Source organism: Chroicocephalus ridibundus, chromosome 3, assembly GCF_963924245.1.
Source record: "Chroicocephalus ridibundus chromosome 3, bChrRid1.1, whole genome shotgun sequence".
NCBI lineage: Eukaryota > Metazoa > Chordata > Aves > Charadriiformes > Laridae > Chroicocephalus > Chroicocephalus ridibundus.
In genome coordinates, this window is record NC_086286.1 from 96,805,330 (window position 1) to 96,818,930 (window position 13,601).

At 39.1% G+C, this 13,601-nt stretch overlaps 1 protein-coding gene across 6 annotated transcripts in view; it reads right to left on the minus strand.

The window, feature by feature from the left end:
- COL19A1 (collagen type XIX alpha 1 chain) overlaps positions 1 to 13,601 on the minus strand; it is a 220,136-nt gene that overhangs the window by 100,337 nt on the left and 106,198 nt on the right. For all 6 annotated transcript variants that reach the window (XM_063330245.1, XM_063330242.1, XM_063330244.1 and 3 more), the window contains 2 exons: positions 6,179 to 6,232; positions 5,466 to 5,501 (listed from right to left, as the gene is read on the minus strand). In XM_063330245.1, coding sequence (XP_063186315.1) covers positions 5,466 to 5,501; positions 6,179 to 6,232 — 90 coding nt within the window. The remainder of the gene's footprint in view (positions 1 to 5,465; positions 5,502 to 6,178; positions 6,233 to 13,601) is intronic.

Sequence of the window (13,601 nt, forward strand, 5' to 3'; positions counted from 1 at the left end):
ACAAGAGATGGCTGCGCTACCTTCCCTCACCTGTCACTCTTCTGACACAGCACGCACAGGCTTAAGCTGGGGACACCAGAGCGGGTGAGCTGGGGAGCCAGCTGTGCCCCTCCAGAACACAGTCCCCAGCTTCTGCCGCTAAATTCCACATTTTGACAAAACCAAATGACAAAGTGTTACAATCCCTCATGTTTATTCTCTGAAGGGTCCTTGGCTCCAGTACAATTTATGAGGGAACTTAAAATTTTAAAGACTAAACATATCCCTGCATAAAGCGGGCATAATTAAGGAGAAAAGTTCAAAATATATTCCTAGCATGCATTATAAGACACTTGAAAAGTATGGAAGAAAAGAGACATCTAATACTTACAGAGCGATTCAGAGAGTTAACATACCAGAGAAATTAAAGATAGCATAAGCAAAGGATGAGAATCAATCATGACTTTGGACTACTCCCATAAAACTACCACCATAACTGAGGAAACAAAATAAATACACATATCTTGACTTGTGTAGTGTTAACTGACTCCATGGAAACATACAAAAAGTGTAAATCCTTACTAAAAGTGCTTAGATATGCTCATATATGTCAAAGTTAGTGATTCGAGCCACTAAAATATGTTTGTATGAATAATGCAAGAATCAAACAAATATACTTAGAACTACTGACATTACTAATTTCAACAGGATTCTATGTAGACCCTATAAATTTTTTCTCTTTTTTTTTAGCTTAGCATATTTTTCACTACAATACTGTTTCTTTTTTTCCCAAAATTCATTGCGCAAGAATGATGAAATTGTATTAAAAAGAATTTCTGTACCTGCCTTAAAGAAATGTACAGAAACACATGGGCTGCAATTCTAATCCTAACTCTATTAACTGCAAAATGTATAGTCACACATACAGTTAATTTCTTTCTGAATTCTCTGCTATTGCTGCAAGTAGTTTTGTTAAGTGTGCATGCTTTAGGGTTTCAGTAGAGATTTTCTGTTAACAGATATCAAACAGGAGTAGCGAGAGCTCCATGGCTTTTTTCCAGAGCAATGAACTTTCTGATCTATGAAATCTACATTTCGAACTGATAAAATAATTTTTGCGTCTGAAAAAGCAGTGGTACTGTTTCCCCTGTTTTGCAGTTTGGGATATGCTTATTCACCTAACAGGTTGTTACAGCTGCTGGGTATTTATGAATTCTGCCATACATACTGCCTTCGAGTATCCCTCTTTCCTTAGAGAGACTATAATGGCTATACCTGTCAGTTGAACACTTTAAAAAAATACAACTTTTCCCTCCAAGTACTAATAACTTCATTCTTTTCTTTTTTTCATGTTGGAGGGCAGAGCATGCTTACTCTGCTTCTGAGCAGCACAGGATTTCCTATGCCTCAGGGATGCCCAAAACCTTTTAGATACAGGGTCACCGACACCCTTTGGACTTTCACAGGTACCAATAGCACAGATAAATGAAAAAAAATGAGTGTTCCTACTGCTTGCTGTTACACGCTTCTGTAGATTACTTAGGGACTCTCCACAGATCAAAGGACCACCAACCAGCTGTTTGGAATGACTGCAGTGGAGCAGTCTCAGCCTTTTGCCACCTTCATGGTCCCCATGCTGAGGACAAGACCATGGTGCAGGTCTGCGTGTGGGAAGCACACTCTAGTCCTTCACAACGCTGCTGACGCTCTAGTTTATAACGAGATCAGCATATACAGTAGACCTTCTCCACCTTATTCCACTGGTGTATGATTTCTACGGAAATGCATGGGAATGGAAGAGCTGCACAAGGCAGCAGAGCTCTGTAATGCCATCACTTCCCATCTGTCTCAATATGCAATTGCACTGGGGCAGAAGGCTGATGACCCAGGCCCAGTTGTCCAGTTTAAGCAAAAAGAAGTCACCTTGAATATTCCCTCCTTTGCCGCCCCAATGCATTTGGGAGTTAGCTCTAACAGTGTGTCATTTTCACTCCTCTTCCCTCCCACCCCGCACCCAGCATAATAATCCATTTTGCATTTCGACAAAAAGAAAAGAATCATTTTCACATTAGGAAAAACTAAAAATGATTGTAAGTAGAGGATAAATTTATGACATTATTCATGAGTCCCAAATGAATGGAACATTTTAAAACTCTCTTTTAACAGGGTTCATAACTGGAACACTGATGTCACATTTTGGCTGTAACAGCATGAATGGTCCTGATATAATAAGTTCTCAGTCAGTGACATGTGAACCTTGATATTATCTGACCTGCTACTTATTCACAGCAAGATACAACATCTTCCTTTCATGATTATATATCGTAAGAGTCACGGCCACACAGAAGTCACACAAATAAAACAACTCTGAAGACTGGATTTTCCCCAAGCCATGACCATCATATCATTCATCCTCTTTTAGTCCTTGCCAACAGAAACGCATGACTATTTACAGTGGCGGAGAGAGAAAGACTTCCTGCTGGGCCATATATTCCCACAGTGTTGTAATCTGTCTTCAAGCTGCTAAACCAATTCACACTCACTCTTGTCTCTTCTGTTAGCAGCTACACAAAAAAACCCATTTCAGTACATCCGTTACTAACATGCCTCTGAAGATTAGTGCCTGCTTTCCCAAAATTTAAATGTTTCCTTTTAAAAAGTGTGAAGACAGTGGTACATCAGTGGATATATCAGCACAGACATCTTGCTATGCCTGAATCAGCTGAACTGAAACATTTGCACAGCATTTTAGAATCAAAGAAATGTAATTCTTTGACAGTCAATTTTATGAAGGTGAATCACTTAGGGTACAGAAGGAGTAAGTTCAGTCAATTTGATAGTAGCTTCTGAATTTTGACATCATACTGCTAACCTCTGAGTATAACTCTTAGGAAACCTAAGTGTCTGCAACTGCAACTGAAGACAACGAATGCATTCAAAACAGGCCCAAGACATCAGGCCTAGCATATCCAGGCACTGCTAGCAGAATAGATGTAGTCATTTTTCCATCATTTACACCAGAAATGCTCAAAAGCGTCATTCTGTGGTCCTATAGCCCACAGAAAATAGGCATCCTCAATTCTTTTTGCTGTGCTTTACCTTCATAAATATCCTATTTCTGTTTCAGTGATCCCTTCAAGGCCTGTAAGAATCTATCTGAAGCAAGATCTACTCCAATCCATCTATTGCAGTAACAACCCTAGAATCAAGGTTGTTTAATAAAAATATTTCACTGTTAACTCCCTCAACACACACTTTGACTGTATATTCAAGAGCTGACGGACATAATTTGCCCTGTTTACCTCTAGCAAGACATGAACTGTAGCAAACAGAAACTGGTCATCGTGTCTGACCTCACATATTCTTTTTTGCAGGTAAATTACAGGAAAGGGAATAAATGAATTAGTGGCCAAATTTGTAACTTCCCGAGTCTGATACACAGGCTTTTTCTGTAAAGAAAGAAAGGAAGATACCTGTCTGATTTTTTCCCTCTGAGAACTGTAGAAACTGTAAAAACACCATGATTATTGAAATACTGTTCTTTGTAAGAATCTAGGAAGTTATTTTCCATCATTTTAATGTAATATTTCTTTTTCCTTTCCAGTCTGTCTTTGTTATGCACATCTGGTCATTATGTAAGATAAAAAGATTATATAGATGTCAAGACCACAACACATAACTCTGCAAGTGTTTGAAAGGAAAGACTCTAAACAAATTTCTATTCTGTGTGAAAGGAATTTCTCAGCCTCCTTCTCTGGATAGAGAAGCATATCTTATTCTCAAATATTATTAGACATGTCCAATCACTGGAATTTAAATGTATTATAATTAAATCAATACTGAAATTATTTTAATTATTTTTATTATCAGTAGCAGCTTTATCACGTAATGCATCAAACCAGAAGCATATGACGTGTTTCATGCAAGACAACGGTCTGTGCTTTGTGGTACCAACAAATGGAGCCAGCGCAGGCACGCGAGCGTGTGTGTTATCAGCAGTGAATATCAAGCTGGACTGGCTGGCAAGTAGGTGAAATGACCCGGAAGCCAGAGAAATATAAATATACGTGTGTGTGTGTACATGCGCGTTTTTGTGTAGGTGTCTATGAGTGAGCAGGTCTGCACCAGCAAGTGGTATGGGTCTGTGAGCCTCAGGGGGTTGAATAGCCAGGTGCCAGTAACTGGAAAGACCAGGAGCAGGGGCATCTATGGGTTAGGCTGTGTGTCATCTCAGCTACTAGGGGGATTCACATGGTATATGTGTATATATTTCCCAGACCACCATAATGATCAGCCAGAGAGGGTAACAGGATGAGGCTGTTGGTGCTGTTTGTAGGAGTGCTGAGTGTGTCCCTCTGTGCTGACCTGTGTGGCCGGACCCTTCTATACGTGCTATATGTATTCTCCTCCCTCTCTACTCTGCCTTGGTGTGGCTGCATCTGGAGTACTGTGTTGGGTTCAAGGACAGGGAACTGCTGGAGAGGGTACAGCAAAGGGCTACCAAGATGATTAGGGGACTGGAACACCTCTCTTGTGAAGAAAGGCTGAGGGATTTGGGTCTCTTCAGTCTGGAAAAAAGACAACTGAGAGGGGATCTTATCAACACTTATAAATACTTAAAGGGTGGGTGTCAGGAGGATGGGGCCAGACTCTTTTCAGTGATGCGTAGTGACAGGACAAGAGGTAATGGGCACAAACTTGAACATAGGAAGTTCCATCTCAACATGAGGAGGAACCTCTTTACTTTGAGGGTGGCAGAGCACTGGCACAGGCTGCCCAGAGAGGTGGTGGAGTCTCCATCTCTGGAGACATTCCAAACCTGCCTGGACGCGTTCCTGTGCAACCTGCTCTAGGTGACCTTGCTCTGGCAGGGGGGTTGGACTAGATGTTCTCCAGAGGTCCCTTCCAGCCCCTACCATTCTGTGATTCTGTTTGTGTGTCTATTGGGATCGCACGCTCAGCCAGGTTACCAGTTGGACCTGATAGCAAGGAGCTGTGGCAGCCTCATCTACCTGGCTGCTGCACGAGTCCCCACATCCATAGCTTTCTGAGAACTGGGTCCTGTGGGTCAAATTTCAACATATGCATGCTATATATATATAATATCATGACAATAGATTATTTACAATATTTTGAAAAGCATTAATTTGTTTTGCATGCTTTTACTGAAAAATGTTTTCCACTAAAAATAACAAGGGAATTCTTTCACTTTAATCAGCCTATACTATCTGTACACAGAATAAGAAAAAAATATTCTTGTTAGTATTTGGTGGGAAACAAGATGTTTTAAACACACTTATTTTCTTTCTATTTATAAAATTCCCTTTTCCTTGCTTCACAGTTCATATAGAAAATGCAGAGGATTCTAAAGAGAGGTACTTGGCTCTTAAATTTAATAATGAAAGTATTTACGTTGCAAATAAGGTAAAAACTGCAACATTTCTTAGTGATTTTCTTTTGTCTGTTTTTGTTTTACGTGTACTTACCCTCAAGGCAGTTGGTCCCGGAGGTCCTGCATCTCCCTAGTTAAAATAGGAGAGTAAATAAATCACCAGTCTCTTTAGTTATACATTTTTAACCTCTAGGCATTCTAGAGGATATGCACCACTGCAGAAGTAAATTCAGTATAACTATCAAACATGCTCTGATTATGAGGGTATATGAGTAAAGCAATATTCTTTTTCCGTAATGACATAGATGTACACAGTTCACGACAGGTTAAATGGAAAACAATGTCAGGCCTTTGCAAAAACGAATCACAGCTTAAAAAAAGCAATCCTTCAAAACACATTTGCATATGTTAAATTACAAGCTGCAGCTTACATGCACAACGTGGCCACTGAAGTCAGTGTGACAGCTCACATATGTAAAGACATCTGACTGTGTAAAATGTTCACAGAAGTAGGTCACTGAGGTATGAATTTTGCTGTGGGACCTTCAGGCTCAGTCCATGGGAGCAAATCAGAGCACCCAGAACATCGCATTTAACCTCCTGCTCCGAATTCTTTTCAAAATCTGCTGTAATAAAGTGTATTTGTCTTCCATATTCACAGTTATTCTGCATTTGTGTTCTTCAACCTTTAAGCTACACAAACGGCAGCAGTGGTGTTCATTGCATGTAGTTAAGGCAGTATGCTCAATATTGAAGAAATACCACGCACACTCACACATACACACAACTTTACAGATAAAAAGGCACCTTTTCTCCTTTAGGACCAGCCGCACCAGGACTACCAGGGTCACCTTTGAGTCCCTGGGCAAAGAAGAAAAATGCATATTAGTTGTCATCTGTGGAAAGTGTTGGACAAAATCCTGTAGTGCTGTGAATTAGCATATACTAACCGACTAAGCTTTGAAATATTATCACGGTATTTGTACTACTATCTCATAATTATTTATTTTCATTATTTTGTGAACAGAGAAACATCAGTTGAAGACCGCATCTACGTTCAACACATAATTAAACATACAAAGCTAAACCATCTATTGGTCCTGCTCTAATACGACAAGTGGCGTGCAGAAATGCAAAGTTCCTTTGCAGCCCCAGCAGGTCTGTACCTTGTGTAGCCAACAAAGGTAAAGCAGAATATTAGAGAAAGTACCAGTGCATTCACTTAACCTCTGCCAAAATTGCAAAGGAGGCAGAGGTGGACAGAGAGCTGTGGATTCTGTGTTAAGAAGCACTACTGCGCTGGTGGGCTGCAGTAGGGTACAGCTCAGAGTTGCTGCACATCCTCCAACACTCGGATCTTCACCAGTGTTTGAAAAGGTCATACCTCCCTCCTCTGTTTTGCCTTCATCTGGAGAAGCAGATAATACTGCCTAGTTTTAAACATTACACACGCAGCAATTTCACAACCGTAGAATCATAGAATGGTTTGGTTTGGAAGATTTAAAGGTCATTTGGTCCAATCCTCCTGCAATGAGCAGGGACATCTTCAACTAGATCAGGTTGCTCAGAGCCCCGTCCAACCTGACCTTGAATGTTTCCAAGGATGGAATATCCACAACATCTCTGGGCAACCTGTTCCAGTGTTTCACCACCCTCATTGTAAAAAATTTCCTCCTTACATCTAGTCTGAACCTACCCACTACAATATCTACAATACAGCTCTTTCACTAACACGTCTCACCAGAAGCACCCAAAAAAAAAAAATCTTTAGCACCCAGCTCATATTCTTTGTTGTCTTCTTGCTGCAAAACACATGGAAAAGTGAGAGGTTTTGAAATATGCCCAGCAAATTCAAGCCATTCTGCAGTAAGGAATGAACTTAATTCTGATACCGGACCAACCTACCAGGGACTCCTTTTTGTTTAAGCCAAGAGATTTGTCTTGTGCCTTCCCTCTGATCACTGCTTTAGAGGCATTCAACAGGAGAGCGTGTACATTGTAAGTCAGAGACGGCTCTACAGGTTTAGAGATTTTACTTAGAAACCATATGGTGGTGATACAGGCAATACGGGACCCAAGCATGAGATATTCCACAAGTAGGCCACCATTGTTACTATTGTGGAGGTTAAATAGGTCGAGGACAGAAAAGATTTATCTACATCTGAGTTAGGGTTTATTAACTTAAGTTCTTCCCAGCCCCCTTTTTGCCCTTGCAAACTCTCTTCCTCAGTTTGCAATAATTGGAAAGATGGAGACAACTGGCACGAAAATGATAAGCAACATCTGTGCCTTGGTGGGTACAGAAACATTAAATCAGTGAGTGTTCTAAATACTGCATATTTGTGCAACTTCACTTCCTGCTAAAATTACATTAATTCACCATCTGGAAGGAACATCATTTAGAACTATATGAGCATTTAAGTACCCACTTTGGATTAAATTTGTGGTTGTTGTAAATACCCCTGATTTAGCTTTGATTTGTCCTTTATTAAGCTTGCCAAATATGTAATAGTTAAATCAGAAGTAGTTTTGCTGTTTGAACTTAAAAAATGTAATATGCAGATGGATTCAAAAACCAAGCCAAAAAATTGCTTTCTTTTTACAATCTGCATATTTATGACATAGTTTTAATATTGTCACCAACTACATTTTACTTTTCACCTCCTTCTGAAAGACTGCATAAAACACAACCACTCCATACTCTAAAAAGCCATTTTAGGGATTTTTCAGGTATGCAAGCTGTATGGATCTGGTTCAAAATCAATATTAGCAAATCAGCAGTGGAACAATAGGTTTAAGAATTAGCCCTGAGGCTGTATATTTACAGAAGAGAAAAGATAAAAAAAATCTGCAACTCACAGAAGGCGATATATCTGTGTGTGTCTCTACTGAATAGAAAAGACAGCTACAGAGGAAAGATACTGAATCCAAACCATGCACTGTTCAAACTATGAACCTCATTTTTAACTAATTGGTGTGTTTAAAGCTTTTAATAGAGCTCCTGCAGCGCACCTCGGTGAGGTATGCAGTTTGACAGCTACTGCAGAGGTGATGACCACAGAGGTCAACCTCACAGAGAAAGGAAAAGGGGAAACTATACATTTGACAACAAGCCTTGCAGTGTTTGAAGCAAGATTTCTGAGTATCCAGGAAAGTTTTTATATAATGTATTTACTTTAAAATACTTGAATTAGCTTTCCTTTGCAGTTTATAACCCCAAGAAAGAAAAGTAGCATCAGGAAAAAAAAAAATTGCTTAAAAGGTTATCCCATTAGAAGTATTTCTTGTTCTTCTACACATTATATATATATTTTTAAAATATTATTATCCTTTTAAGTTCCAGAAATAGTGAATGCTTGCAAAAACACATCTGGTACTGCACCAGGCCTATTCTTCTCTACAGTCACCCTTTTAAAGGTGCTGAGAGGCTTGGCTGCTGCTGATTGTCTCTGAAATGACATAAGAAGTAAGAATTCCTGTGCTAAATCAAATCTTTAGCCCCTTTTATCGCAGTAAAGTACAGTACAGTATCCTGTCTCTGGCAGAGACCAGAACAGGATGCTTCAGTAAAATGGATGTGGTTATCTAAACAGATATAACTTGGATGATTTTAGACAAAGCTTTAAATTAGAAAAGCTCATTTTATGCAATATTTTAGGAGAAAGGTCAGTTTCGAAAACAACAAACTAATTTCTATTGATCTAAGGAGTCTGTTACCAGATTTGCCAGAAACGCAAGAACTGAATAAAAATTCCAGCAGCTCTTGTAACAGGGAGTAAATGAGTTATTGAATACTACCCTGATCTAATTCTAGCAATTTTGGGAGCAATATAATACACATTTGTGAGTTGATGAACAGTCTTCATGGATGCCAAAATGTAAAGTAAGCGTTAGGATACGCACGTCTGAGGCCAACTCAAGGCTAACAAGATAACAACATGAGAAATGGCAGAAATGAGAAATGTTATTTATATAACAAGACAGGTATTGCTGTAACACAATTGCTGACCAACAGTGAAATTACTGAAACAACTATACCACAAATACCGATAGGGGTGTAAAGTCAGCAAAATTGGAGCCAGCAGAGGAAAGATTAAACTGGAGGCAGGCTTTTCATTTGGAAGGGGATGACGATGCTATTCTTCTAGTGGAAGGAATTTAAAGGAGAAGTTACCATATTAGTTCACACTATTTTTGACAAATATTTAACCAGACTTTTCTGAGACTTAGTTTACTGAAGTCTAAGCCAGCCTACAAAACCAACTGGATTAGGAGAAAAATCTCCACAACAACTAATAAACAGTAACTGTGCTTTAAAGCTCTAAAAAGGACCGTGGTTTCCCAAATTCTTCAGTGGATGGGATTTTATTAATGATGTCCCAAAACTACTAGCATAAAAGGTGACAGCTTTTGTATTTGAATTTTCCTTTCAAACCAGTGACAATCTCATACAAAGTTTGCTGTGCTCTGTTCTGTGCACTGTTCTGCAGTGAAGGAAAAATAACTTTACTTAGTGATTGATAAGTATGTTCCTTACTGAGACCGAGAACATTTTATTCATTCAAAAAAAGTGCCAGGTATAACCAAAACCAGAAAATGAAACAGCTTTTCACTTCCTATGTTTTTGGTCATTTGGATAAGATCAGAACAGTCCAAGATTTTGTGAGAAAAGGGAACCAAAAAACATTTTCCCCTAAGCCAATTCTTTTGGTTCAACATGATGATCTGCAGACCGGTACTACTACCATCGCTAGCAAAAAGAACAGAAGATGAAGAGAACAGAGGATTCACAGCTTGTTGCTTGTGCTGGGAAATCACATCCCATATGCCTGTAGTGTCTCAGGAAGTACCCTGCAAAAGGCCCCTAGGAGTGTCATCTAACCTGCCACCAAACCACAGCAACAACTTGAACCAAGTACACACCTTCTGGGAGTGCTCCCAGATAACCTACAGGGGTTATATTAAAAAGGGGAATGTGTGTTGGTGCTTGCACAGGAAGGGGGAAGCATCCTGTAATTTAAAGGAGTCTGCTTCTGTAAATTAGACTTTCTTGCAGACTCGTGTGTTGCTTTTAACCTTGACACTGTGATGTTCAGTTGGGTTTAAAAGCCACACAAGGGATTTGTAAGGGTTTAATGAGCTGACCCTTCTCCGGCTGAGACTGACTAGCTGTCAATCCCTCGGATAAAAACTCTGCAGCCCAAGCAGGGGGATTTGAATGACAGGCCAGGGAAGTTTGAGGAAAACTTTCATCAGTAGACTCACAATGAGCTGATCTGGGAGCAAACATGGAAGCCTCAAGAAAGCCAGGGTACGGAGAGGAAGCTCACTGGGGAACTCTTACAGAGCTGCCAGAGTTTCTAAGGCTTACACTGCCTTCTAGCAGGCAACTGGACAGATGGGTTTCCACATGGACTGGAGACCAAAGGAACCAAGGGCATTGAGAGCCAGGGTTCTGTTTAACAGCTCGTTGAAGAAAAACTACTGAGATGAAGAGACAGCTATCAGCCACAATGCAAACCTCACCAGCAGTGTTAGAGGACAGGGCCCGCAGCCTTTTCTCAGCTGCCATCAATTACTTATCCACAGCTGGGAAATATCCGTGAAGTGCATTAACCTCTCACCCTGAGACAAATTGTTTACCATAATAACGGACATGAATTTGATCAGAGCAGTATGAAACAGAGTACCAAAATAACTGAATTGCTAGCTTTGCATGAAATTATCAATAAGAAAACTCTTTCTAGAGTTCAGGAACGTTAGGAAAATTGTTATGTTAAGTATTCCCTCCAAGTAAAACATACTTGTTGTGCCCTAATGCTTTACTTGATGAATTTTGACTTAACATGCTCTAGCAGGTTCACTGAGGCCTGAGAAAACTGTATCATACATTGAAAATTTTCTCAGAGAGAGAGAGAGAGCAGCAGCCAATGCCTATGCATCATCACAGAAAAGAGATGAAACAGGCAAAATGTACTGGCAGCTGATGACAGGTGCTCTTCCCAATGAAAAAATGCAAAGATGAGCTGGACCCCAACCAGAGGACTCCATCAGTGCCACCCAGTGGAAATGCACCAATTTGAGCAACATACACGATGCTGCATGCATGTGGCAATGGCAAATGCTGTAAAACTGGCATAATCTTTTGACGAGAACAATTTTTTCACTCTAAAAGATATCTGTTTGGAAAGACACCATTCATTATTTACAATTCCCTGGCCTGCATTAGAGTGATCTGGTTCAACCTCACATCAGGTTAAAATCTCCTAGAACACCACATATTATCTAAAGTACTGGAAATACAGTACAAAATCCAACACACTAACCAACAATGTGCAGCCAAATTATTATAGATCAAATCAATAATCTCTGCTGAGTAATAAAAGTTGGAAATACTCTGAGTAAGACAACAGAACTACACTTTCTCCAGAGAGCAGCCTTAAAAATCTAAATTAACTTTTCGGAGTCAGCTGTACAACAGCAAGCTGCCTATGTTGGGATAACTTTTCTAATTAGCAAAGTATTTTCAAAGCTCCAAACAATATACTATTTTACAGTTTATGTCTTGTACTTTTAAATATTGCCATTGTTCTTTTCTCGTTAACGTCCTTCAAAAACTTCAAATTGCTGCATTACTAGAATTTTCTGGCCAACTACCTCCTTATACTTTTGTTCCTAACAGAATCCTCAAACTCTAGATATAATTAAATATCATTACCAACTTCACACTTTCAAGCAATAGAATTCTTGCCTTCCTATGCAAATATTTCCTTACAACGCTAATACTAAGAGAGCTGAAAATTACCGAGACAGGCCGTGAGGCTGTGAAGGTAAATGACTTACTATCATATCAAGACACTGGATCCCTTTAAAAATGTTTATACTTCTGTTCACCTTTTCCCACAAGCATAAAAACAAAAATGTCCAATATTTTTTCTGTCTTTCCATTGAAAAACTGGGATTTTTTTCATTGCTCACTGAACTTCAGAGGTCCATCCTTTGACATCAGGTATGCAAAGAATAACAGAATTTTATATAAGAAAGTTTTTAAAAAGTCACTTAGGGTATCTCCTTTCCCATCAGAAGAAAAAAACAATTAGTGAATTACTTAGTTTAATGCTGTAGAGATTATACACCAGACTTTAATTTCAGATTTTTTTAGACTTTTTTTTTTTTTTTTTACAATTTACAAGAAAGGCTCTGTTCTTCCCCTAGCTATGAATGACTGATAGGTATGATAAAACTTTATGTTTTCACTTACTTCTGCTGAAGGGTTTAATTTATTGTTAGCAAAACATTAATTGGTAGTATCCCATGCTATTCACTTCCTACCTGCACTACTGATCAAGAAAATAACATGGCTCTAAAAAGAATCTAAAAGTTTGAATGATAAAAATTTTCTTTGCATTTCAGTTCAACTGACAAGCATATAAATATAACATAGATTTTATTCCACAGATAGTTTCATGGATATTTGTATTGCAAATTTGTCCTTATTCCATATGAGATATGAGTGTGATGGAGAAGAAACTGTGTTTATCATGCTTTCTTTCAGACAGCGTGCCTATGAAGCTCCACTTGTTACAGTGATACAAATGATAGCATTATTAATGTTGAGTGGCTAAAAGAGTCTCAAGGGATAAAACAGAGATACTACTCGAGCAAACTGGATGTTCATATTATCCAGGCAAATACCTGCTTACAGATGTAACGTGAACACATGCCACGGGAGGACTACATTAGTAATATATTTAGTTATTTATAACTACTCCTTAAGAAGCTAAAAACAATGGCAACCACATTACTAGTAGTTACAGTAAGTATTCATGTTGTCAGGTGGATTTTGAATAATGTCCCAGGCTGAGACATGGTGTTGTAGATCTTGGCTCAGATTCCTGGAGTGATAAACTGGGAGATGTGCACAGCAGTTAAATATACTCACATTTCCTGCATCCAAACCTGCTTTCTCAATGAGATTAACTGACCCAGTTAGCGCAACCAGTGAGGGATGAGGACATTAAACTTTTTAGGTATCTCTTCATCATTACAGAAAGCTTAGTCTCCAAATCAGGTCTGGCTTCCCTTCTGCCATGCTGCTTCGTTCTAGCAAGAACTTTTTGTACAGCTAAGAAAACACGAGAAGTAACAGCAAGCAAAACTGTTCTGTGACACCTACTTTCCTGATTTTGATTAAAATAAATTCAAATATGTTTCTACCATTTGTGCAAGA